This window comes from Arachis ipaensis, chromosome B5 (genome assembly GCF_059453495.1).
Source record: "Arachis ipaensis isolate K30076 ecotype BB chromosome B5, ASM5945349v1, whole genome shotgun sequence".
NCBI classification, from domain to species: Eukaryota; Viridiplantae; Streptophyta; class Magnoliopsida; order Fabales; family Fabaceae; genus Arachis; species Arachis ipaensis.
Genome location: NC_142440.1, coordinates 5,067,038 through 5,092,577, shown reverse-complemented (window position 1 = coordinate 5,092,577; position 25,540 = coordinate 5,067,038). Strand labels below are relative to the sequence as shown.

General features: G+C 36.1%; 4 protein-coding genes across 9 annotated transcripts; 1 reads left to right on the top strand and 3 right to left on the bottom strand.

Annotated features, from left to right (window-relative positions):
- Positions 1–1,731: 1,731 nt before the first annotated feature.
- Positions 1,732–6,261, bottom strand: LOC107642597 (dynamin). Of its 5 annotated transcripts, none has more exons than XM_021122876.2 (8): positions 5,942–6,261; positions 5,507–5,595; positions 5,287–5,362; positions 4,901–4,950; positions 4,474–4,809; positions 3,914–3,955; positions 3,681–3,795; positions 1,732–2,064 (listed from the first exon to the last, which is right to left on the bottom strand). In XM_021122876.2, exons 1-8 carry the CDS (start codon positions 6,075–6,077, stop codon positions 2,006–2,008), a joined length of 903 nt encoding a protein of 300 aa, XP_020978535.1. In that variant the 5' UTR covers positions 6,078–6,261; the 3' UTR covers positions 1,732–2,005. The 5 variants fall into 5 exon arrangements, 4 of the variants coding, with proteins under 4 accessions (XP_020978535.1, XP_088344963.1, XP_016201479.1 ...); XM_088488837.1 differs by lacking the exon at positions 5,942–6,261 and adding an exon at positions 5,807–5,900; XR_015883699.1 differs by lacking the exon at positions 1,732–2,064 and adding an exon at positions 2,986–3,100 and having other exon boundaries at positions 3,462–3,795.
- Positions 6,262–7,671: 1,410 nt separating this feature from the next.
- Positions 7,672–12,223, top strand: LOC107640004 (protein FAR1-RELATED SEQUENCE 6-like). The gene is made up of 7 exons (XM_088486687.1): positions 7,672–7,679; positions 7,965–8,243; positions 9,458–9,491; positions 9,591–10,327; positions 10,424–10,824; positions 11,046–12,007; positions 12,104–12,223. The coding sequence occupies exons 1-7, from the start codon at positions 7,672–7,674 to the stop codon at positions 12,221–12,223; spliced, it is 2,541 nt and encodes an 846-aa protein (XP_088342813.1).
- An 868-nt stretch (positions 12,224–13,091) lies between these two features.
- LOC148563254 (uncharacterized) lies at positions 13,092–17,314 on the bottom strand. 2 transcript variants are annotated; one of them, XM_088486275.1, is made up of 10 exons: positions 17,177–17,314; positions 16,147–16,308; positions 15,659–15,987; positions 15,131–15,527; positions 14,960–15,046; positions 14,759–14,890; positions 14,462–14,596; positions 14,267–14,370; positions 14,074–14,149; positions 13,092–13,389 (listed from the first exon to the last, which is right to left on the bottom strand). In XM_088486275.1, exons 4-10 carry the CDS (start codon positions 15,188–15,190, stop codon positions 13,141–13,143), a joined length of 843 nt encoding a protein of 280 aa, XP_088342401.1. In that variant the 5' UTR covers positions 15,191–15,527; positions 15,659–15,987; positions 16,147–16,308; positions 17,177–17,314; the 3' UTR covers positions 13,092–13,140. The 2 variants fall into 2 exon arrangements, with proteins under 2 accessions (XP_088342401.1, XP_088342402.1); XM_088486276.1 differs by lacking the exons at positions 16,147–16,308; positions 17,177–17,314 and having other exon boundaries at positions 15,659–16,043.
- Positions 17,315–20,829: 3,515 nt separating this feature from the next.
- LOC107642595 (17,18-epoxy-17-hydroxycur-19-ene N-malonyltransferase) lies at positions 20,830–22,498 on the bottom strand. The gene is made up of 2 exons (XM_016345992.3): positions 21,880–22,498; positions 20,830–21,599 (listed from the first exon to the last, which is right to left on the bottom strand). Exons 1-2 carry the CDS (start codon positions 22,447–22,449, stop codon positions 20,982–20,984), a joined length of 1,188 nt encoding a protein of 395 aa, XP_016201478.1. The 5' UTR covers positions 22,450–22,498; the 3' UTR covers positions 20,830–20,981.
- Positions 22,499–25,540: the final 3,042 nt, after the last annotated feature.

Sequence of the window (25,540 nt, the reverse complement as noted above, 5' to 3'; positions counted from 1 at the left end):
CCCACCACCACCCCTCCACCACCTGCCACATCTCCGGTCTCACCACCGGTTTCACCGCCCCCACCAACGTCAAGCCCAACTCCAACTTCCTCAAGCCCAAGCCCAAGCCCATCTTTCACGACGTCAACACCTCCTTCAGCCTCTGCTCCTTCCCCTGCTTCATCACCATCCATAGACTCTCCACCATCTCCCACGCCGTCATCGTCACAGTCACCGTCACCATCACCATCACCGTCACCATCCACCGGAGCGCCTCCGAAGTCCCCAAGCTCAAACAAAGCGTTTGTTCATGGAAGCAGCTTCAGCTTGGTGATGGTAGCAGCATTGTTGGGTGGTGGTGCAGTGCTTCTTGCTTGAAGAGAAAGGATGGTGTGTACTTGGTTGTAGCTTCTTCCTTCTCTCTCTAGTTTTACACTCGTTCCTTCCCATCCCTTTTAGCTTCTTGTTTCATAGATTTGGTTTATGATTTTTGAGTGCTTCATTGTTGATTTGTTTGGGAGGATGAGCATCTATTTACATAACAGACATGTGTGTGTATTTATTTATGTTACTTGTCACATTGTAGCATTTTGTAGCTCACTCAATAAGAGAGATCTCATTATTTCTATTTATGTTTTCTAATGTCTAATATTATTCACACTTGACAACACAAAACGTAAGTCTTTTGAGTCAAGTCAATGGCATGACATACATTCACATATACCTAGTAATTAGTGTAAAACATGGATCTGTATTGGGAGTGTGTGTGTAGTTGGAAGTTAAATAATGATGAATGTTGTTAACTGAAGCCTTGTTGTTGGTGTGTAAATACAAGAGAGATAAGAGAGTAATGGGATAGGTGCAATTGGTGGTGGTGGTGGGGAATGAGAGATGCAGAAAAAGGTTAGGTGGTAGTAGAGATAGCTGTTTAAGAGAGCAACATGTGGAAGAGATTAAAGAACGCTCAAAGGTCAGTTATGCTTTTGGAATTTTGTGAGTGCTCATCATAATGGAATTCCAAGAATAACAAGAGCCTCATAATTGATGCGGCTTTCTTTGTGGTAAAAAAAAATGTTACTTGATGGAACTTATATACAAAAGAGATCAGATTAAAACTAGGGTTCAGATAGTCTGAACTAAAGGGTATCCAAGGAAAATGATTTTAGAAGACACGATTTTCTGATGAATCTAATTCCCTTTTTTGATATTGATCGTCGTTTAATTATATTATAGCTTTGATTGAAGACCTTTATCTGCCTGTATAGCTGTCTCTACATGAATTTAGTCACATTCATATTATTATTATTATTATTATCTCACACACCTTAGAGGAGTGAGTGTTGATTGATTTACAATCCGAATATGTGGCCATTATATTTTGTTGAATACAATACAAATACAAACTCTTGACACAGTCAACACCATATAATGAGGGGAGCATTAGAGAAGGACACGCTGTCCTTGGCACCCGTTCCTCATACTTCACTTTTTTGACACAATGAAATCAAAGCATTTAGACTTTTACTTATTCTTCTGAAACAACCACACTAATTCTAGCTGTAGCCATATAAATGGTCCTTGGTGCCATAAAGCTCAAGAACTTATTCATTTCTGATCAAAATACAAAGGGAGAATTTGGCGACCAACAAAACAAAAAGGGGAGAGAATTTAGTACCACACCAAATAAAGCATTAGATTCCTACGCTATGACTTGTGGGCATAAAACTTGTGTGTACCAATGTAAGTGCAAACTTATCAAGCACTAGCATTTTCTCCTTTTGCCTTTTATTATTAGTTACTTACAAAAGGGATCAACGATCAGCACTATAAAAATTAATTTTCTACAATTATTGATGGAATGTTCTACATCACATACACAATTAAAAAGAAAAGATAAGGTAGATGTCCATTACTAATTAGGCACAGATATTGCATACCACGTCGTAATAAGACTTGTTATTGAGTATAGTAATACACGAACCAGTTCCTATATTTGGTAAGCGTGGACCATTTATTTTACTCTTGGTTACTTCTCTCCCTTTTTTCTATTATTGTTTTCTCCTTTGGACTTGGGTACGTTACGATCTGCAAACACAAGTATGAAAATATTATATAACCTAATTATAAGAATTTTTTTCTTCTATTATCAGAACATATCTCTTTGTATGGAAATTTTATGTAACCTACTTTTAAGATTTTATTGAATTTTTTTTCACGAAGATGTGTTAATTTCTTTTATCGTTAATTAAAATCTCTTGTCGAGCCTAGACTAGGGCTGGCAATACCCTACCCTAACCCTACCCGCGGGTTGAAAATTCTATTAAAACTCTACCTTACCCTACTCGCGGGTTAAGAATCTCTCAACCCTAACCCTACCCGCACCCTAAAGTTCTAAACCCTACCCTACCCTACCCGCAGAAATATTAAATTTTTTCAAAGTAAATATAAAATTCAATCATTTCAAATTTTATACATATTAATAACATAAAAAATAACAAACTAATGCTCTAAATTACTAAATTAACTAACTAGTTTAGTGGTTGTTCACTTATTGTAAGTCATTACATAAGAGAGGTTGTGGGTTTAACTCTCACTTCCTTCACTATATACCTAACTTTTATAAAATATGTGTTATATTTGAGGTGCGAGTAGGGTAGGGTAGGGTACACCCTAAACCCGTACCCTACCCTACCCGCAGGCATACTCGGACCGTATCCTACCCTACCCGCAGCGGGTAGGGTATCCTACCCTACCCGAACGGGTTGGACCGGGTTGGGTACCCGCGGGTAGGATATGAATTGCCAGCCCTAGCCTAGACAAAAGGTCACCTTACTCTAATCACTAAAAATAAAACGCAAATGGCCACAAAATCTGAAATTTTCAAAATAGAATGATAGTTCTCCAAGTCTTTGTTGGGCCTAAGCTCGGTAATAAACCAGAAATAAAATGAAATAAAAACACACGACCAAAAAACTAAAATAAAATAAAAATAGAGACATATGCGGCCGAGTTAGAGTAACCAGTACCGATCCTTCTTAAATTTTCCAAAAATAGTTTTGCTGGGCCATTTGTTCACTTTTCTTGGGAGGAGATTATAATATGCTATCATGAAAATTCCTTACTAGCGTTTGGTGGAGATACAGAGACTAAGAGATAGAGATTGAAATAAATCTCAGTATTCTGTTTGGTGCAAAGTGGGAGACAGAAATTAAAACAAGAATGAAACTCTAATTTAATTTGTACAAAGGGTAAAATTGGAATTAATTAATTGAAATGAGGATATTTTAAGTATAAAATGTTATTAAAATTTTAGTCTCCATCTCTAAAAATTTTAGTCCCCTGTGTCTCTATTTTTTGGAGATACTGAAATACTGAAATTTTAGGAAGAGACAGAAATTTTAGTACCAGTCTCTGAACCAACAAACATGATACTGAGTCTCAATCTCTCGGTCTCTGTCTCAGTACCTCAAAACAAACGCTACCTAAATATGTAGCATCTTATGGTGATCCAATTTAAAATGTGATACTCTTTTCGGGCTTATAATCTATCCACTAATTCATTTCGTAACTCTTTCAAAAGTTAAAAAAAAAAAACCGTAAATGTGTATCACGGTGAGTAAGTTATTCTCAACCTACTCTTTTTCTTTGTTTTCTTCTGCACTCAAAACAATTAGTACATGGCAACTCATTTCTAATTCTACCTGCAGAATTTGCTTCAAGTTTGCTTGGTGGTACTTTCAGGTCCTCCACTAGTATCTGTCGAAGCTTCTCATTTTCCTCCACAAGTTCTTCAATGATTCTTTGGTGTTTCAAGACCTAAATCCATAAAATAAAATAAAATAAAGTCAAAACAATTGAAATGGTTAAACGACCGGTTAGCTGTTGATAATCTAAGTATGGTCGTTAACACCAATTACAAAGAACGAAAAATTACCATCTGAAGTACATTGTTCTCCGACTGCAGGCGTCCAGCCCCCTATAACAAAGAGAAAGATCACGAGAAAAAGTTTAAAGGTGTGATTATTGTAGAGAAGGGACAAGACTTCCAATAACAGCATATTATTAATCTAATTGGAAGGTATGTACTAAACTACCAAAGATATCTCAAAAGTGCATATAAAGAAACACTATCTAATCTTCATTTATTGCTCTAAAACATGGAAGCAAGAATGGCATGTGTAGTTTAATCCAACAGATGATAAAAGTACAGGGCAAGGGGCATAAAACATAAATAGGTTGATGCTACTCATTCTCCTCACTACCATATCTTTCCAGGCGCACTGTATCAAGAGACAAGATTCTGTTACTCAAGCCGATCTAGGGGGCTGGGTGTGTCAATGCAGTGTTAATAAAAATTCAATTTGGGGGGGGGGGCATTGATCATTGGATCCACAATTAGCATTCCCAAGTTTCGAAAAAAAAAAAAGAAAGTTTTATCAAATGCAAGACAAGGCATATAACACCTAATGGTAACATATGGAAACGAGTGCATACCGATTCATCAAGTCCTCCTTCCTCCCCTTTCAGCAATGGATTTTGCAGAAAGTTGCTAATAACCTTCTCGGTTCGGCTGCCAACTTTAGGGTCAATTGCATTTCCTTTAATGGTAGTACTTTCAAAAGCTGAGCCAATTTGCATAGATTGGGACCCTGCAAGACCCTGAGTAACTTGATCCGCTGGTTTACCTGCCAGCTGCATCGTGCTTGCTGGTGAAATTTGGTTTTTATCGACCATGTTTATACCACTTTGAAAGGACGCTGAAAATGCACCCGGATTGAAGGGTAAATTGGGAACAATACCAAGCTTCATCATCATCTTTGTCATTGCTACCTAGCAAATTAAGATTGGAAACATTATATATATAATACATAATGGACAAAATACAGAACAACACTTTTGAGAAGACAGAAATTTTACGTACCATAACACAAGATTGAATTTGATTCAACACCCCTGGTTTCACGGCAACGCCTGCCATAACAAATAGGTACAAACTCAGCAATGAATTGAAGAATAAGTATAAAACATGGAAAGTCTCTGTGAAGTAACATTAACAAGAAGAATCCATTTTGGCCTGGAATAAACATAGGATAGCTAAGTTTCATTGAAGCTCAATACTTGCGTCTAGCCTTGCATTCTAAAGCATCTCAAGGCAATTCATAACAAAGTATTCTGCTCCCTCAGTTTCATTCTTAGTGTACCATGGATATGAACGTACAAGTTAGCATTGAAGTTTATTTGCTATATCGATTTTCTCATGCTATGTCAATATTTTGCAGCAGAAATACTTTAACACATATGGCATACCAGCTCCAAAACCATGGCCAAAACCAACTCCACATCCAACACCGACTTCAATATTCTTAGCTCCCAACTTCTTCAACTGTGTAAATATGAGAAACGAATATTTGATGAGAGAAGCAGGTCAATTTAAACTCCTTGCTCCACCATCAAGAGAGAAAAGAAAGATAAGTAAGATCAAAATAAGAATGCAACTTTAAACATGAAATGGCGAATTCTGACTTACAGAGGTATTAAAATGCCTGGTAACACCCGAGAATGCATCAGTTGCACCTCTGGTTGCACTCATCACTTGATTCAACATTGGTATTGCAGCTACACCAAACAATAGTAACAATAAAGCTCTCTAGTAACATTTCTCAATTAATAAAGATTGAATAGATATGCATTAGGCCTTTATCAAGTACAGAACATAAATGTGAAAAAACTGCTACTAGTACTTGACTCACTCAACTTTAAAAAACCAAAACAAATACGAATATCATAAGAGTAAAAGTAGGGGAATTAAAATAATAATAAAAGATACATGGTTTATTGGGAGAAGAGTGAGTAGGGTTTTGGTCATTCTTGGGTTTGAAGAAGCGTCCCAAGTCCATGATGTACAATGTGAATGCGATTCTTTGAAGAATGACAATAAGAAGAAGGAGGAGGAGGAGGTTACCTAGATTTAAAGGGCGACCAACGCCGATTCCTACTCCACATCCGATTCCAAAACCGGTGAACACTTGACCCACCTTCAAAGTAAACGGATTCTCAAATCTAAACCCTTCTTCTTCTTCACCCCTTCTACTATCCATTCCTACACAAGCTCTCTTTGCTTTCTGTCAAAATCTTTCTTCAGAATTTTCCCCCCGCATCATCGGAGGGGTGAAATTACCGGGAGGCCCTTCCTAATACGCATGAAATGCCATCCGAACTAACATAACTGACATCAAGTGAGGTTTGTATCTCAAGTTCTGAACTGAACGTCAAACTTGGTAGGAAACGCTGCACCGGAATTTCTCCGTTAACAATAGTACGGGTTGGGCCTATTTTATTTTGGGCCTTCATTGTTAATTAAAAATGAACCTAGCCCATACTGGCCCACTATACTTTACTAAATAGTCAGTCACCAACTCACCATATTCAGCTGCATATCATATATTCATAAAAGAGGAAAGTATCGTTTTTGTCCCCAATGTTTGGGATAAGTTCTATTTGTATTCCTAATATTTAAATCGTTCTATTTGTATCCTTAACGTTTATAAAAGTGATTCAAGGTTATTCTACTATCAATAATACTAACAAATCAGATTATATTTTTCAATTATTCTCACTTTGATGTATTCATTCTCAATTAAATCTCACTTGGATGTGTTCGATTTTAATATTATACCCACTATTTGTGTTTAGATTCAATTATGTCCCTAGAAAAGTGAATTATGTAAATGTTATAGGAATTAGTTTCAACATTTGATGAGCTATTTTTCGAAGTAGATCATCGATTCTATCCCAGACATTTGTATTCTAACTTTAAGAAGAGATTTTTAAAACCCAAACTAAAGCGCTCATGATGTGTAATTGACAGCAGGATAATATTGAATCACTTTTACAAATGTTAGGAATACAAATAGGACGATTTAAATGTTAAGAACACAAATAAGATTTACCCCAAACGTTGAGGACAAAAACGATACTTTACTCTTCATAAAATTATACACGTAGACAAAGTATGTCTGGTAAAAATTCACATGATTGAGAATAAAGTTTATATAAAGTTGATAATTGAGAATTATTAATCTTATTATAATTGAAAGATAATTTTATATAAATTTTTACTAAAATATAATTATATTATGAAAATAAATAAATATTTATGATATTATTAGGCAGGTATATACACGCAGCAAATAAATATTAAAATAAAAAAAATATGGATTAAAATAAATTCAAAAATTTTTAAAACTATTTCCAATGTCAACCTTTTAATTCAATTATTTAGATGCTTATATGACAAAATTGACTATAATAACTATGTATAGTAATACATAATTGAATGTTAGTATACAAAAGAATAACTTGTCTTTAATATTCAGTTTGTATTGCATTTTCTATTTTTCTATAGCACATTTGCATTTGCTCAAAAGAATTATATAATTGGTATATCTAAAAGAAGAAAACAAGGAAAAAAAACATTTAAACATTTTCAATATATTAACTACTAATAATAAAATATGATTTCATAAATTACTATAAATCTCAGGAATTCTCAGCGAGTAATTAGTGTTGCAAGGTATGAATGGACTAAGCAAAGCCAGTGCTTGAAACTATAATAAAAGAAACAAATAAATAACATCCTATAATCTAAGGGAAAGTATGAGGAAACAATACACTTATTATACAATATATATAATGGAGGTGTAATTGAAATTAAAAATAAATAATGGGTTATTAATTAATTTTATATTATTAATAATTTGAAATTTAAAACTATTTAGAATTAATTTTAATTATAGATTCAAATCAAATATTTAGGTTAAAAATAGAATCTCCCTGACGGCATCTCCTCCTGGAGTACACCGCTGCCCCATGCGCTGATTTCCACCTTCCCCAGCAGTCAATTCCCCATGTCTGCGTCCTGTTGATTGGCTTCAGCCTTCAGCTCCGATCGAACATTGCACCGCCAACAACGACTAACCAACCAGTGCCGCACTCTCCTCCGCACACAGCGCAGCCGGTTTTGAATACTTCAGAATAGCAGAATCGCTAGAAAAGCTTGTTTCAAGCGAGGATCCTCCTTTATGCTCGTCACCTAGCCGAAATTCATTAATGGAGGTCGATATAGTGGAACCTCTAGAGTGTGTAGCCTCTGACGATTCAGAAAATTTATCATACGAACAAGAAAACTTAGCCGGCGATGTCGCAGGCCATGCTCACGAGCCGAGCAAGGTGAGCAATTTGGATCCTCAAATTCTGCCATGGATGTTTATCGTGCGTTTAGTTTTTAGGTTTAGTCACAATGTAAAGGAGTATTTTAATTCTATGGTTATTGAAACATGCAATTGTAATAGTCAGTTGAGATGCAAATAAATTTATGGGTGTTTTATATTTAATGGTATCATTACATGCATTGAGGATTAGATGAAATCATTGCATGCTTATATGATTACATCCAGGAAGCATAATTTCGTACGTGTATTGAAGTGAATGCTAGTTGTATTTGCACCATACTAACCATGGAATGTTTAGTTTAGTGTTTTAATCATGTAATAGTATGTTTAAAAGCTAGCTCACTACATATTTTTTTAGTTACATGCTGATATGCTTCCTGTCTTTTATTTTAATATTTTTTATGCTTATATTAGTGCTTTAATCATGTAATGGTATGTTTAGAAGCTAGCTCACTGCATATTTTTTTAGTTACATGCTGATATGCTTCCTGCCTTTTATTTTAATATTATTCATGCTTATATTAGTGCTTTAATCATGTAATGGTATGTTTAAGAGCTAGCTCACTGCATATTTTTTTTAGTTACATGCTGATATGCTTCCTGCCTTTTATTTTAATATTATTCATGCTTATATTAGTGCTTTAATCATGTAATGGTATGTTTAAACGCTAGCTCACTGCATATTTTTTTTAGTTACATGCTGATATGCTTCCTGCCTTTTATTTTAATATTTTTCATGCATATATTAGTGCTTTAATCATGTAATGGTATATTTATATGCTCACTACATATTTTTAAGTTATATGCTCATATGCTTCCTGCCTTTTATTTTAATATTTTTCATGCTTATGGGATTATATAGTTAATCAAAGATGTGCTTATGTTCTTATTGCATCTAAAGAAACGAGTGTGTATATGTAAATATATAGGAAAAGAATTTTGTGGCCGGAGTGAAAAAAGAAGCCACTAAAGGGTGAGTAAGGCCCATAACTATTAGCCAAAATGAAACAAATAATTCCACAAGATTTTCATTGAATGAGAAAAAAAAAAAACAAATAAATGGTGAAAACTAATTAAATAATACATGAAATGGAAAAAAAACTCTTTGCTTGATTTGTAGCTGTTGATGTGTTTTTGGTGATTGTTTTAGAGATTGTATGGAAATGAGTTTTGATCAGGATCTTCCTCCTTTTGGTTACTTTGTTTGTTTTGGGAATTTTAGGCCGCGCAGTTATCGGATGTTACAGAGTTGGAAGTGATGAGATGGAGCTTGGTGATGAGGTATTGGATTCTAGCTTACTTTTGTGTACTCATAATGTTCATGTTTGATTTGATAACTAATGGTAATTAATTTTTCGTTCGAATTAATATAAAATACAGTTACCAGATCATGGTTGCTTACAAGAAGATGAGATACCAAGAGTTGGAATGCAGTTTGCTCAGTTACAAATGGCTCATGACTTTTATGTGACCTATGCAAAGAAAGCTAGATTTGCAACTAAGATAAGGATGACAACATTTGATAAGATCACAAAGGCTCCCATTAACCAAGCTATACACTGTAATCGTGATGGGATCCGTGAGTCTTGTGTTAAAGCACCAACGCGGAAGAATACGATTTCAGCTGCTGGGTGCAAGGCAAGGATATATGTAAAGTTTGATAAAGACGTGCAAGACTGGGTTTTGCTCAAGGTTGACTTGACGCACTTTCACCCCTGTTCACCGAAAAAGGCAGTGCACTACCATGAGTATAGGCAGTTGACCATGCATACGAAGTGCGTGATCGAGGATAATGATGAGGCTGGGATTCGACCAAACAAGACATTCCTTGCTTTGTCAAATGAAGTTGGTGGCCCCTCTAACTTGGGATTCTCAGAGAAGGATTTAAGAAATTATATAACAGCAAGGCTCCGAACTAGCAACGTGAATGCGGATGTCAGGGAGATGATGAGCTACTTTAGGAGAATGAAGGACATCAATCCGAACTTCTTTTACGCGGTGAAGTTGGACGATGAGTGTAAATTTAAGAGTGCAGTATGGGTTGATGCAAGGTGTAGGGCGTCGTATGAATACTATGGAGACGTCGTGTCAGTTGATAGCACGTACAGTACAAATAGGTACGTAGTAGTTAAGTTGGTGTTTTTACCTTTTCTTGATAATACGCCTTTTGATCGTGATTGGCATTTCTTACATCTGGTTGGTTTTTCTGGTAGGCATGGATTACCGTTTGTGTCGTTCGTTGGGGTCAACCACCATGGTAGGTCGACCCTCCTCGGTTGTGCTTTGTTGGGGAATGAAGAAATCGGAAGTTATGAGTGGGTTTTTAGCCAATGGGTGAAGTGCATGGGAACTGCTCCAAAGTGTATCATAACCGATCAATGTCGATCCCTTTACCGTGCGATCAAAAATACTTTACCCGACACACGCCACCGGTGGTGCATTTGGCATATTATGAATAAGCTACCTTCGAATCTTGGGGGTTACCACTGGTACGGAGCTTTGTATGGTGACCTAAACGACATTGTGTGGAACTCTCGGACGGAGGAGTCATTTGAAGATGATTGGGCTGATTTTATAGATGAGTACAACTTACATAACAACACATGGCTGTCAGGTTTATTTCTGTACGATTACTTCTCACGCTTTAATTGGAATTATTCGGCATCTGAATGTTTAGTTTATCAGTAATTTTGGATGACAATTAGCTGGATGTTCATTATAGTAAACATTTGGATGTTTAATATATCAGTGATTTTGGATGTTCATTTCTCAGGAGTAGTAATATGTTTGGGGTAAGCTTTATTTGCTTAATTTGGTATTATTTATTTCTTGTAGATCTGTATGATGAACGATGCATGTGGGTCCCAATATACTTCAAGAGTGAATTTTGGGCAGGAATGCGGAGTACACAGAGGAGTGAGAGCATGCACGCATTCTACGGTGGATACTTACACAGTAAAACTAGCTTGGTTCAATTTGTTCATGAATATGACAATGTGCTTGGAGTCAAGGAGCAGAGGGAACTGGAGGATGATGCTGCAGACTCGAGGGGGGTTATCCCTTGTGCAACTACCTCGCTTATAGAGAAACAGTTTCAGCAAGAGTATACCATGAGCATTTTTAGGGATGTTCAAATTGAGTTTGTGAGGAAGGCTAACTGCAGAGTTTCTGCAGTTGATGAACAGGGTCCATTGGTCTGCGTGAAGGTGGAAGAGGAGAAACTACTCAACGATACTATTCTATGCGTTCCATACGATGTTCACTTTGACCGTTCCACACAGGAGCTTTGTTGTGAGTGCAATCTTTTTGAGAGTTCAGGTGTGTTGTGCTGTCACTGCCTTGAAGTTTTCCATTCGTATAAAGTGTACAAAGTACCTTCCTGTTATATTCTTCCTCGATGGAGCAAGAAGATAAAGCGCAAGCATACGTATGTCAAAAGTAGCCATGATGTCAGTCGGTCAGATGAGAGTCATGTTGCATTCAGGGGACTGTGTGCACACTTCTATAATGTTGCTCAAGAGTTCCTCGGTGATGATGAAGAAACAGCATTGCTGCATGTTGCTTTGGAAGAAACAAGGGCCAAGTTGGCTACGCACCGTGCCAAAAAGAGGTCCGAGAGCGTGGCAGAGACTCAGACCAACATTGGCTCTCAGAGTTCGAACGATGTCGGTGTTGATGACATCCAAGGCCCATCGAAGGTCACCACAAAGGGCAGGCCAAAGAGTAAGAGGCTCGGCTATGCCCTTGAGAAGTCCATAAAGAATTCAAGACGAAGAAAACAAAAGAATTCACCCCCGGTATATGTTTGGCTTAATCCCAACTTTGTATGCTTATTTGGTATAGTACTATCCTAGAACATAACCATTGGACTTTTTCTTTTTAATTTTTGGCAGGTGGTTCGTCCGCACACATTTCAAGATATAAACCAATGTGTTGTTTCTGGCTTGAATGTTCCCGAACAAGCCGGTGGTTTCATGTCTTTGTTAAGCTCCTTCAACAAAAAGTGGGATTAGTTGTACGAGGTTGTGATAGTGTATATTTTCTCATTTCTGTGTTTATAGAATTCATGTTAGTTTCAAGGTTCTAAGGCAGCTGTTGCAAAGGTCCACATGTTATTGATTGCAAGAACCATTTTTCCATTTGTTTAAACGAAGCATTTTACTATTTTTATTTCGTGTAGACTTAATGCATAACATGTATATTTGACGGTTATTCTGTAACTTAGTATATAGTTTAATAAAGTTATTTCTGATTTCTACACGCTTGACTATATAGTTTTTCGGTACTTAACTGTTCCTCATAGACATTTTTTTCACGTATTTTTAATGAACTAAAGTGGATGTTCATTTCTATAGGTTTTCAGATGTTCATTTTTACTATAAACAAAGATGGTTATCCGTTAGCATTAGTGACCACTAGGTTATGTTTTGATTTCTACACGCTTGACTATATAGTTTTTTGGTACGTAGCTGTTCCTCATAGACATTGTTTTCACGTATTTTTAATGAACTAAAGTGGATGTTCATTTCTATAGGTTTTCAGATGTTCATTTTTACTATAAACAAAGATAGTTATCCGTTAGCATTAGTGACCACTAGGTTATGTTTTGATTTTGACCTTGTTAGACTGGATGTTCATCATAGTAGGGTATAGGATGTTCAGATTAGTTATATTGGCGGATGGTTAGTGGTCACCAGTTTCGATAAGCACAAATATGGCAGCTTTACCAAACAACTTTGATAAATCTGGGAATCTAAAATCTAAAAGACATGGATAAATTTTAGGTAACATAACCAACATATCATTGTACTGTAGAAAAAAAAATGTCATGGAATCAGGTCTTTCTAATGTGAAAAATAACAAATCATTAAGCATGTCAGCAGTAAGTAAACTCAGTATAATCTGGTAGTTCAATTCATTGTAACTAATACTAAGTAAGCAACTTCTTCCTCCCTCTGCGCATTGCCCCCTTCGGTAATCCCTCCGCACGTTCAATAAATGACTGTGTACTAGGTGCAGTGTATGGTGAACGAACGTCCTTCTTCTTGTTCCGTGGTTCATTGCGACGAACAGGTATAACCTTTTGTTCCAATAACGAAATGAGCTGGTGGACCAATGTATTGTGCGGGCCACAAATAATATCTAGCATCAACTCCATCCTGTCTGATTGGAGTGAATCCTGTAGGTAGGGGTGGAAAAAGGTCAGGCGGCCTGCCAGGGGCCTGCAGCCTAGCCTGTGTTTGGCCTGGTCTGGCCTGACCTGTTATAAAATAGGTACAGGTCTAGGCTCTTTTAAAAGCCTTAATACATTAATAGGCCAGGCCCAGGCTCACTAATTAGTCTTATTGGCCTGTCAGGCCTGCATGGGCCTGTTAAAATATAATTAAATATATAAATAATTATTTATTATAACAAAATTATTAGATATTTTAAATTTATTATATTTTATTATAAATATTTTTGTATATTTTAAATACATTAAAAGTTTAAATTTTTTTTATAAATATTAAATATATGACATATTACATATAAATATTTTTATTAAAAAATATTTTTTTTAAATAATATTTTTATTTTTGTAAAAAAAAATATCAGGCTTTTTAACAGGCTTCAGGCCATGCCAGGCTGAATAACAGGCCAGGCCTAGTACCTTATAAAGAGCCTATAACAAGCTGCAGGCCAGGCTCAGGCCAATTAACTGTATGACAGGCCAGGCCTGTTAAGAGCAAAGCCTGGCCTGGCCTGACCTGTTTTCACCCCTACCTGTAGGTAGATTTATTAGTTGGTTTAGTATTTTGAACCGTTACAGTAATAATTTTACAAGATCAATTATGACACTTGCGCAAATATGAGATTTACAAACCTCATCCCATTCACAAAGTTGACGTTCTTCGGTCCAGCTCTCCATCAACTTAATGACACACATGCCACAGTCAAAGCTACAGGACAATAAAATGCTATTGCAATTAAGTTGAGAAAAACCAAGTTACATGGTTCGACACAATTTCAAATGAAATATAACAAAGCCTCAAATTTGGGTTATAATTTCATCTCACTTGTTCGGTTGTTTTGGAACCCTCGCGTACGAACGAGCTGGGCCATGCGTAGTCCGAACAAATGCAGGAATAGAAATGCTTGCCATATCCTTACATAGTCTCCCCTGAAAATCATGCAACGAACATACGCGAGCAAAATTATTTCCACTTGAACTGTGCGGATGTATATTGATTAAAAGAATTATGGTATCTTACCACATATGCATCGAGCTTTATTCGTTTATCATCTTCTGGACCATAATGCAAACTGTCGAGAATAAGTAAACGCTTCGCAACCACATGAAATGCATATACCCACCAATGGCCCCTCCAACAATAAGGAATTAACCACTGCAGCAAGCAATACATATGAAGAAATTATCCATGTGAGAAAAAAAAAGAAGAAGAACACAAAAACTATTGATCTCATTCGACAATTCAAGAACCTTAACATTCTCAAATCATGTGACAAGCTATTTCCAACAGGTATTTAAATATAAAACAGCAACTCACCCATTTTCTCTTTGCAGCTTCTACTTTGTCAAAGAACCTAGTATCATCACCAAAGCTTGGACTAAGACCATCATAAATTGGGTCCACACCGTCCATAAATGCTTCCAGACTAGCATTTTTTATCACTGACTCCTGCAAACCCACACATAGTAAGAATCCCAAGAAAAAGCTTTCTCCACATTGTAATAAGAATGTAATTACCAATATGCCTGGACACACGCAATAGAACTCTCGCTTGAACCTAGATGATTGAGTGTCGTTGAAAGAATAACACATCCATTGAATTACCTACACAGAGTATTCAGCAAGTGTAATTCAAACACCGATATAAGTATAGAGAATTAAAACCCATGCTTAAGTTCATATACTTACACAGCTGTTTACCCAACTGCGGGGTTTCAAGGTCCAGAAATCCTTCCTTTGTAGTACCATATAGCCCCGCCCTTCATAGGAAGCTAAATCTTGATTTTTATCCAATGACGGGTTAACTATCCAAGTTCTGATTTGTTCCTCCTTAGTCTCCCCCAATTTTATTTCTCTTAGTCTTAGATGAATTGAATGTATTGGGGATGGGGTTGGAGTCTTTTCAAGCTGAGTTAAACCCAGTTAAAAGCTCGGTCTACCTGGACTCGGTGTATGATAGGGTGATCTTTTTGGGAACACCGTTTGCATAGGTTGCATGATTATGGCTTTGGTTTGGTGTCCCTGTTCAACATTATTGAGAACGTTCTCAAATTCAGGACACTGAACGATAGAGATGTCAAATTCGCTGCAAACCAATGGAACAAGAAATTAGCTAAGAGAACAAGTCATGCCTAGCTCGACGGCTAATCACATGACATGGGTGTGAAAAAAAAAAAAGAAGAAAACATGCAGCAATGTAATTAATAACCCACTAACCGGTCAAAATCATAGTCACTGAGCTGTACAGGTGCTGCTAGCGGTGTGTGTGGAGATCCATCTTTGAGATCAGTTTTTCCAGCTTGATGACTTTCATGAGTGCCGTTGAACACTGGATCTTCTTGTCTTGATTCATGTGGCGGAGGGTGCTGTTGGAATAACCGTATCCTTCTAGCAAGCGGGACATGGTCATCATCATCAGATTCCGAGACTACCAATGGCGCAACAGTGCTTCCTGAGACACTTTCTTTCGGAATTTCTTTTCTGGTGATTCGTCTAGATCGGCTCCTACTGGCAATCACCTTTCTCCTCGTACCAGTCTTGGATTGCTGTGATGTAAAATCATGCATATCATCATTTAAAATAACAAACAAGGAAAACCCTACTAAAGTGAACAACCAAATCATACTAAGGTGTAAACCCAAAAATATAACAAAGTAAAGATCCAATTCAAATTATCACAAGCTATGATACAGAAAGCAGACCACCTTATCCGTCTCCTTGTATCTTGGCTGAGATGTAGTCTTGCCTTCGGTAGACGGAAATTGGTCAGTGTCCTTGCATGGCCTTCTGCACCCTCCTTTATTGTTAACTGCCTTACTCGAAGGCTGCTTCTTGTGTCTTTTCATTGAATTGTTGACTAGGTAATCCTGTGTTCAACATGGGACAACAAATACATGGAAAAAATCTAATGTGAACTTTCAGGCGTTTGGAAAACATAACAACCTCATAATCGTTCATAAAAACTAACCATCTATTGCCACACTATATTTTACATCCAAAACCTAACTATAGTGAACATCCTTCAGCAAGGTAATTAATCAACTAGGCAGCACCATCAAGCAATTCTTTCATACATAAAAAGCCATCCAAATAAATTAATCATAATTTATCTATCCAATTCAGGTTAGAACCTAATTTGAGCATCCTAAATCCTCCTGTTTAAGTAACAAACTCAACTAAAATAAAACCTTAATAAAATTAAGACACAACTATATTCAAACAAGCTTTCAGCATATAAACATGTAAATATCATACACGGTCATTGAACCATCTCAAGCAATATTATAGTGAACATCAACAACCCTACTACAGTGAACATCCTCAACTACAGTCAACCAAATAGGCATCCCCGTAAAGCAACTGTTTCAAACATAAGAAACCATCCAAATAAAGAAATCATAAGTTATCTATCAAGTTCAGATTATAACCTAATTTGGGTATTCTAAATTAACAAAATCAACTCAATTTAATGCTTATTAAAAATAAGACACAGCAACTGTATTCAAACAAGCTTTCAACATAAGAGCATGTAATTATCATTCACGGGCATTGAATTCAGCTCTGCCAAACGTTCATTTATAACCACCATGTATCAAAACAGGCTATGCAGCCACATAAGGAAGTTAATTTAGGATTTTGTAATAGTAGATTCTATGATTAGGATCAAGCATCCTACCACACAGGTAAAGAACCAATTAAATGAGCTCACGAGCTATCAAAAGAAAAGCAAATCACCTTTTTCGCCTTTTTGTAGCTTGGATGAGGTGAAGTCTTCTCTTGGATAGACGGTGATTGGTCAGTGTCCGTCCGTGTCCTTTTACACCGTCCTCTCTCGTTAACTGATTCACTCGAACAGTGCTTGTTCTTTTTTCTCCGGTTCCTTGCATTGTTGATTATGCAGCCCTGTGTGTTCAACATTGTGCAATATAGACATGAAAAAAATCAAGGTGAACAGCCATTTGCATTATTGATCAACAAGATTATTAAAAATACATTATTAGAATTTGAACCTATGAGATAACATAGTCGGCCTTCATATCAAGTTCATTCGTGGTCCATTCAACAATCCAAGGCTCGGGTACTCTACATGCATGCAATGGACCATGCTTTAATAGGTGAAAGTACAAAACCTATAAAGAAATATCTTACATGTTAGGAAATAAACCTAAAGCCGTAGATATGTTTTAAATTTAAATAATTTATTGCCATTACCAACAACACAAACATGCATCCCCCGCATGTTTCCCGGTTCTCGTCTTGGAATTTCCTTATTGCTTCTCGCAGCCAATGTAATATGTGATATGGCCAATGAAACCTTCTAGGGTTCGAGACATCCAATATTGGAGGGAGGTGCCACGGAAAAATAGTCTGTTGGCTTGTAGGGTTCAGAAACATCTTCAAAACAACCATGATGAAGTACCTTCTAAATGTCATCCTCTGTTGCTCGGTCTCCATTGGACAAGCAAATAGGAAGTCCTGCAGTTGGGTTGTGGTTTTCTTCTGAAATTGTCTCTTAATTGCCAAATGTGATTCATCTTTTTTCTGCAGCTCGGGAATTGGCTCTCCTGCGCGAAACAAAATATTTTACCAGTATCACTGCATGTCAACAATGGAATAAGCTTTACCACACAGCAAAAGCTTTACACCTTACATAATTTACACTAACCTCTAGAAGGTATGCCGAATACATTGCCGATAAGTTCTGCAGTAATGTGAATGTCACCGGCGTCTACCCTGAGAGTATCTGTCTCCACCTCATAGGCCCTTGCTAATTGGAGCATGATGCTCTGCTTCACATGCCATTGTGGTACCCGACGCAGAAAATCAAATCCAATGGCCTCAATCTCAGCTAACTTACCTTGCTCATTATGTCGTTCCAAGTGGGTAAATAAGTTGTTAATGTAGCAAGGTGAGCAACGCGTCTCCACTAGTTTCTGTTGAGCAAAACAAATATGGATCAGCAGAAGGTGGTAATAAAGAACCATATATGTTCATTTAATCTAGTAATCAACGGGATACCTTTTTACCCATCTGGTTTTGTCTTCGGCCGGTTTAGAGATAGGTTTGTCTTTTTCTTGGTCAACTGTAGTTGCTGTTTTCAACTTGCTGCATTATTGCGATCACTAATTACTTACAGGAAAAGTATTAAAACAAAATCCCCTCACTTCTAACACTCGACTCTCATTCTACCCTCAATTCGAGCAACAATCCAAGATGGTCTCAAAATCAATTCCATGGGCAGTTAATAATAAAAAAAATGGTTAATACTATATAAGAAATACATATATAATTTTTCGTATTGCAGAAAAGAAAACAATTCTGTTTATAATGCAAGCAATGTAATTTAATATGCCAGCATCTAGCAGTGCTATGTCGTGCTGAATTCACACTGTGAAAAAAATTATACCAAAGTCGCCATGTAAGATCACACACTGAGTGTTCATCCAAAGTAAGTAACAAGGTCAGCCACATTAATTTAATCCAATAACCAGGACCAATGAATATGAAAAAATAAATAAACAAATAAATAAATAAATAAGATCAACAGCATACAAAATGATCATAGGAATAAGATTAGGTAATATGAAGGAGCAAGTATATACTACACATATACACCACACAATTCTCAAGAGTCAATCACATGATCAAATAATGACTCTCATAAAGTGGTAGTTCTGGTATATAGTGCTGGTGATAAATCATGAGCAACAAAATTCAATGGGCTGATATAACATTCCCTAACTCCCATATATATATATATATATATATACAAAATCCACAAGAAACTCCCATCACATTATTTCAGTTAGGCAGTGCTTGATCAAACCCCATTTAACCACAACTATCCACATCACAAAGCACTCACAATTCACAAAACCTTAATAAAAGAAAAGCAAAATCTCCAAAACACTAATGAATGATTCTCTGTTGCTGGATTCTCTAGATACAAGACTAGTATATGGCACACCATTTTATTGATTTAGAAGCTAGAGAGAAAATGATAGAGTTCAGTGAGATAAAGAACAAAGAGGGCACAATAATCAAAGTGGGTTACAACTAACAAATTGGCATCCAATTCTGAGAAACCTGGAGTAGAAGCTAAAACATAACAATTACAAAACTGCTCTTTGTAACAATAATAATCAATCAATCTGAAAGACAATAGCACTCACTAATCTACAAGCGAACACAAAATTAAAAATTAGAAAAACACTCCCAATTAAATCAATTAAAACAAAACTATCTAATATATGAAGACCACTACCATCTAATAAGTAGAAACAACTTGTATTATTCATCACAAATATTTTTTATCCAAAATGCAATTAGACCGTCTCACAATTTCTATCCTTTAATTTTTGATTATACGTGCTTTATTCTTATTGCATTTTCTCAATACTAATACTACTTTTATCAAAGCCACTCCCCAGTACAATTTCACATTTTGAAATTTTAAATTAGCATTTATTGGTATTGTTGTCAAAGTTGATAAAATTAGAATAAACAATTACAGTAATCTCTACTCATTCATATATAAAAATAACTTTAATCCTGATCAAAAGATGGAAAAAAATTTGCAAAACTAACCATTCAAAATCCTATTAAAGTAACCATCCTACAAATATCAACCAATATTCAACGATGGTCAGCCATTATACGTCACGTTACATGCACATGGTCCACACGGAAAAAGACAAAAAATTTTCAAAATTAACTCGTATATAAACACGATCCCAAACTTTTCCAACCTTTCCCGCGCTAAAATAAAATCATGAAGAACTTCAACAACATAAACTAACTACAAAAATGGCTCCTACTGCTATTCCACCATGGATAATCACGTATTTCATCAACAAAATCTATCACTAATCAAACATGCAACCGCAATTACTAATCAGAAACTGAACAACCTCACTCACTTACCTTGGATGGTTAGGATTCTTCCGGTGACCCGTTCAGTAGCAATCGGGTATTTCTTGAAGGTCGGTTGCTTCTTTGCTCAGAGACCACAGTGTCCGGTGGCGGAATACTCGGGAGATGTTTAGTTCGGCGGTGAGATCTCCCACGCCGTTGTTCTGGTCGACGGCTTCTCGCCCGGCAGCTGGGTTGCAGCGAATGCCGGTTGTTCAGCGACGGCGCCGTGCTGGTTGGGAAAGGAACAGGTCGCTTGTGCTCGCCTGTGACCTTCCTTGCTTGCAGGTGGCAGGGCTCAGGGCTCACGGGTCTCTGCAAGGAATTAGGAGGGTTTGAATATTGGGAGGAGAAACGGCGAATGGGGATTTGGAAAAACAATCAGCGAAACAAAAGGGATTGGGATTTTGGGAAAACAATTAGCGAAACAAAAGGGATTTGGAGATTTGGGGATAAATTGTAAATAGTAAAAATATGGTAGTGTGTTAAAGTAAACAACCATAATAAGATTAGGATTAATTTTCTGGTTTAATTTTAATTTGGGCCTAATAAAGAGCCCATTGTAACTATTGTATACATATCTCATTGTTTCCCTAGCGGGATCCATAATCTAATTAAGCACTCTGCTTCAACGTGGAGGTGAGACTATAATCAGAGCAGATACATTCTCCTTCGGGTATGGCACTGCCAAAACATGTCCATCAGGAACCGAAGCAACCCAACAAGAAACATGGACAGCTGTATTCCCTTTGCAAAACGCTACCTCGTACAATCCAAATTCGTTCCATGTTGTCGGTGTCATTTGAATACTACTATGCCCCCTATTTGATTTTGAGCAGCTTTCTACCCTTGTGACTTTAGATGATTCTTTCACCACAAAAGAAAATTTTGAACCCATTTTTATGTTGAGTTTTTGTTCTGCTTCTTCGACACAAAACATGGCTAGTTCCCTCAACCTTTCTTTGTTGAAACTTGCCTCATTTGAAGTGATCTTGAACACCATGCTTTCTATTCCATTTTTGCTTAGGGAGCGGCTAATTACATTTACATCACTAGCAAGAGCCTCATCAACATTCTTCTGACAAGGTTGGTAAAATATGGGCCTTTTGATTTCTCCATTTTCGGATAACATCTCATCGTGTATCTTTGCCCATTTCTTAAGGAAGTTGTCAACTACCAAAACTTCTGCCAATAGGAGGCTGCAGCTAATGCCAATTGAGTACCCTCCACATTCAAAATTAGTCACCTAAAAAACATCAAAAACAAAACAAAGAACAAAGAAACAATTCCACTCAAAATTTCATCATGTTCAACCACCTTGATTTCCATGATGTGTTTCATTCTTCTTTGTTAAATGATAAAGTTGATTCAATCCCAATATTCATACTGTACTTAAAAAAACAATTTTTTGCCTATATATCTCTACTCATATGTTGTCTTAAATCAGAAAAAGCAGCAGCTACACACATGAAATTGTCTTCGTTTGGATAATAATTGAGTCAAATATATCAAATTATCTAACTTGCCTGAACGTAAACCAAGGGTGAGAACTCAGGATTCTGGTGATCAATTTCCTTCCAAAAGACAAGCTGAGTTTCACGGTTCTCCTCTTGGTTCTGCTCAAGAAAGCGCGCCAAGCTCATCGGGCAGCGGGCTTCCAAGAGGCGAATGCCGGAATCATTAGACACAATTTCCAGCCAAGTATTGTGATGATCGCTTCTTCTTTGAAGCCTGCCAGCGAGTAGAGGGTGGTCCAAGAGAGCCTTGGCAAGTGATTCAACAAACCAACCAGCCAAATTCCAACCGTTGTCCTCCTCGTTGCATTGATTGTAGTATAGTACTACTTGGTAGCACCCTCCAATGGTCCTCGCATCATCCGCGAGGACTTGGAGAGCTAGCCGTGGCTCAGTCACCTTGAGAGGTGGCACGCTCATCACAGCTACCACCTGCGGCTGCTTTATTAGGATGGCACTATTGTCATGCAGATCCATTTTCCTTTTCCCTTGGAAGTTGCAACCTTTGTTTGTATCGTAATAGATGGTTCGCATTGAGTTCATTGCTACGTAGGGTATGTATTTATAAGGACAATTGTTCATCTTGTATACATTATGGGTGAGATTTTGGGAAGAAGGTGGGGGTTGCAACAAAGAGGAATGACGTTATTTATTGCGCCACATTTTGTACCTTTAGTTTTTAGTTACTAAAAAATTATAAGAGTCAACTGAAGTTAATAATTGAAAATTATTAAATAATTTAATAAATTTAATTTTTAACAGTTATTAATTATTAATTTTACATCAAATTAACTGGATCTGAGTTTCTAATGATTTTTTATATCTCGGTCAAACACCAACTCTTCTTATAGAAAGTGTTGTGATCAAGGTGAATTTAGTATATAGAAAAACAATGATAATAAAAAATAAAATTAAAATTAAAAGTTAAGATTAACAATTAAATATATTCAGATTATCGTATCTCTCAAACTTTAATCTTGCATTAACACACGCGTTTCGCTGTCATCCCAACAAGTTTCAATGCCGCCACCTACTACCGTCACGCTGCCACCACCTTCCATCGCGCCATTGCTGTGCGGCACCTCATCAATGCCGTCCTTTCTCCCATCAATTCAACTCCTTCTCCTCTTCCATCTCTGGCCACTATGCGTTCGGGTTCGAAGCTCACAAAACCAATTCGCAACCTCGTCTAGCCGAAGTTTTTGTTGCATGGCTGTTTCGTTGCCAGATATCTTTGTTGCAGTATTATCCTATCGCCACTACATGGAGTGGTTGAACCTTATGGTGTATGATTTGTTCATTATGAAAGGTTATCCTTCTTCGACACAGCCGCCTGCACCGTTGTACAACCCTAAATAAGTGTTCAGTGCAGATGATGGGGTTTCGCCGTGGATTCGATTCGGAATTGCCGCTAATAGGTTGATTTTTGCTGAATGTTCAATTCGTTAGGTATGTAGATGGTTATTTTAATTTTTAATAATAGATGGTTATTTTGTCTAATTCAGTTTAAGTATATACAGTTAATAAATGTTGGATGGTCATTTCACTAGGTAACTGGATGATTATTTTAATATACGTGGATAGTTATTTCGATGAGGGGGAGATTGACGTTGGTAAAAGAGATGGTTGATGAAGGGCGGCGGCAGAGAATTTGAGAAAGAAGATGTTGATTTGGTAAATTATGGTATAGGAGATGGTTAAAATTTTGAAATAACTAAATGCGATTTTTGGTTCGAGTAATTTGAATAATATTTTTTTTTATCTTTGTTGGACCAAATTTTTAGTCCATTATTCACAATCTCTATTGTCTACCTAGCAAAGCCATATAATATACTTTGGGACCAATATTTAAATAAAATAAAATAGTATTTAATTTTATTTTTATTAAAGTTTAAATTAATAAACAATTTTAATTTATTTTTTATTTATAAAATAGTAATGAACCAATATATATCAATTTGAATACAAAATAACTAATTATATATGTACTAACCCACAAAATAGATAACAAAATAAACCTTTTCAAAAACCTGTAACGATTTATCAAGAACCATGGTTGTTACTAAATAACCTACAAAAATAATTTCACATTTAGAACATATATTATAAGAAGAGTGCTACACATACAAGTCTTTTTGACTTACAAGTCTTACAAGTTACTAGGCCTTTTAATGCGTTATTCAACGTTTCCTATTTTCAAAGCGCTACACTCAGAACGGTTCTTCTTCTTCTTCCTCCTCTTCTTCTTCTTCCTCTTCCTCTTCCTCTTCCTCTTCCTCTTCTTCTTCTTCTTCTTCTTCTTCTTCTTCTTCTTCTTCTTCTTCTTCTTCCTCTTCCTCTTCCTCTTCTTCTTCTTCTTCTTCTTCTTCCTCCTCTTCCTCTTCCTCTTCCTCTTCCTCTTCCTCTTCTTCTTCTTCTTCTTCTTCTTCTTCGTTTTTTTTTTTCGATTTTCATAGTTTCTGAAATCAAGCTTTGAAATCGTTTTGAAGAAGAAGAAGCAGCAGAAGATGAGGAGAAAGAGAAAGAGTTCTGAATTATGCAACGAATTTTGGGTGTATTTCTTAAATACTTTGGGTGTATTTTTCGTAATCCTTTGGGTGTATTTCTGTAATCCTTTTGAAGATAATGAAACTTCAGAAATACACCCAAACGATTACAGAAGTACACCCAAAATGATTACAGAAATACACCCAAACGGTTACAGGAATTTACCCAAACGATTATAGAAATACACCCAAAGGATTACAGAAAATACGCCCAAAGGATTTAAAGAAATACACCCAAAATTTGTTAAAATACATCTTATGCATAATTCAGAACTCTTTCTCTTTCTCCTCCTCATCTTCTACTGCTTCTTCTTCTTCAAAAACGATTTCACCATGAAAAATCGAAAAAAAAAAAGATAAAACAGAGAGAAAGAACGTAAATGAAGAAGAAGAGGAAGACGATGAAGAAGAACGTGCAGAAACGAAAGAAAAGGAGAAGAAGAAGAGTAAGAGGAAGAAGAACGTGCAGCAAGAAGAAGAAGGAGAAGAAAGAGAAGGCAAGAAACGAAAGAAAAGAAGAAGGAGAAGACGAAGAGAAAGAAGAATGGTTCGAAACGTGTTTTGAGCGTTAGTTTTAATTGAACTTGTAAGACTTACAAGCCTTAATCGCTTGTATGCCAAGAATTACTCATATTATAAATATTTAAATAAATTTAGTTAGTCAGATTTGAAAGATTTATTATTAATAAATTGTGGACTTTAAAATTAGGGTGCAACGATTTACTACTGCAATCTTTGAACAAAATATACTACTAAATCGCTCTAATAGAATTTAGAGTATAACTATAATATTATATGGCCAATAAATATTATTATTTTAGATCGATATTTAGTCAACAATAATTTATATTTAGAGAAATTTATATGCCTAAAATATATAATTTATACTTATATTTATTAAAATTTATATATATGAATCAATAAAATTTATTGGTCAAAGATAATTTAGTGTTTATACTGACCAAAAATCGACCAAAATTATTAAAAATTACTTATTTCCAAAATTTATGTATTAAGTATATAAATCTTAAAAGCTTATACACAGCAACCATTTATATTTAACACAAAAAAAAAAAAAAGATAAATTACTTACAAAAATTAGATTAAGACAATCCTGTATAAAGATT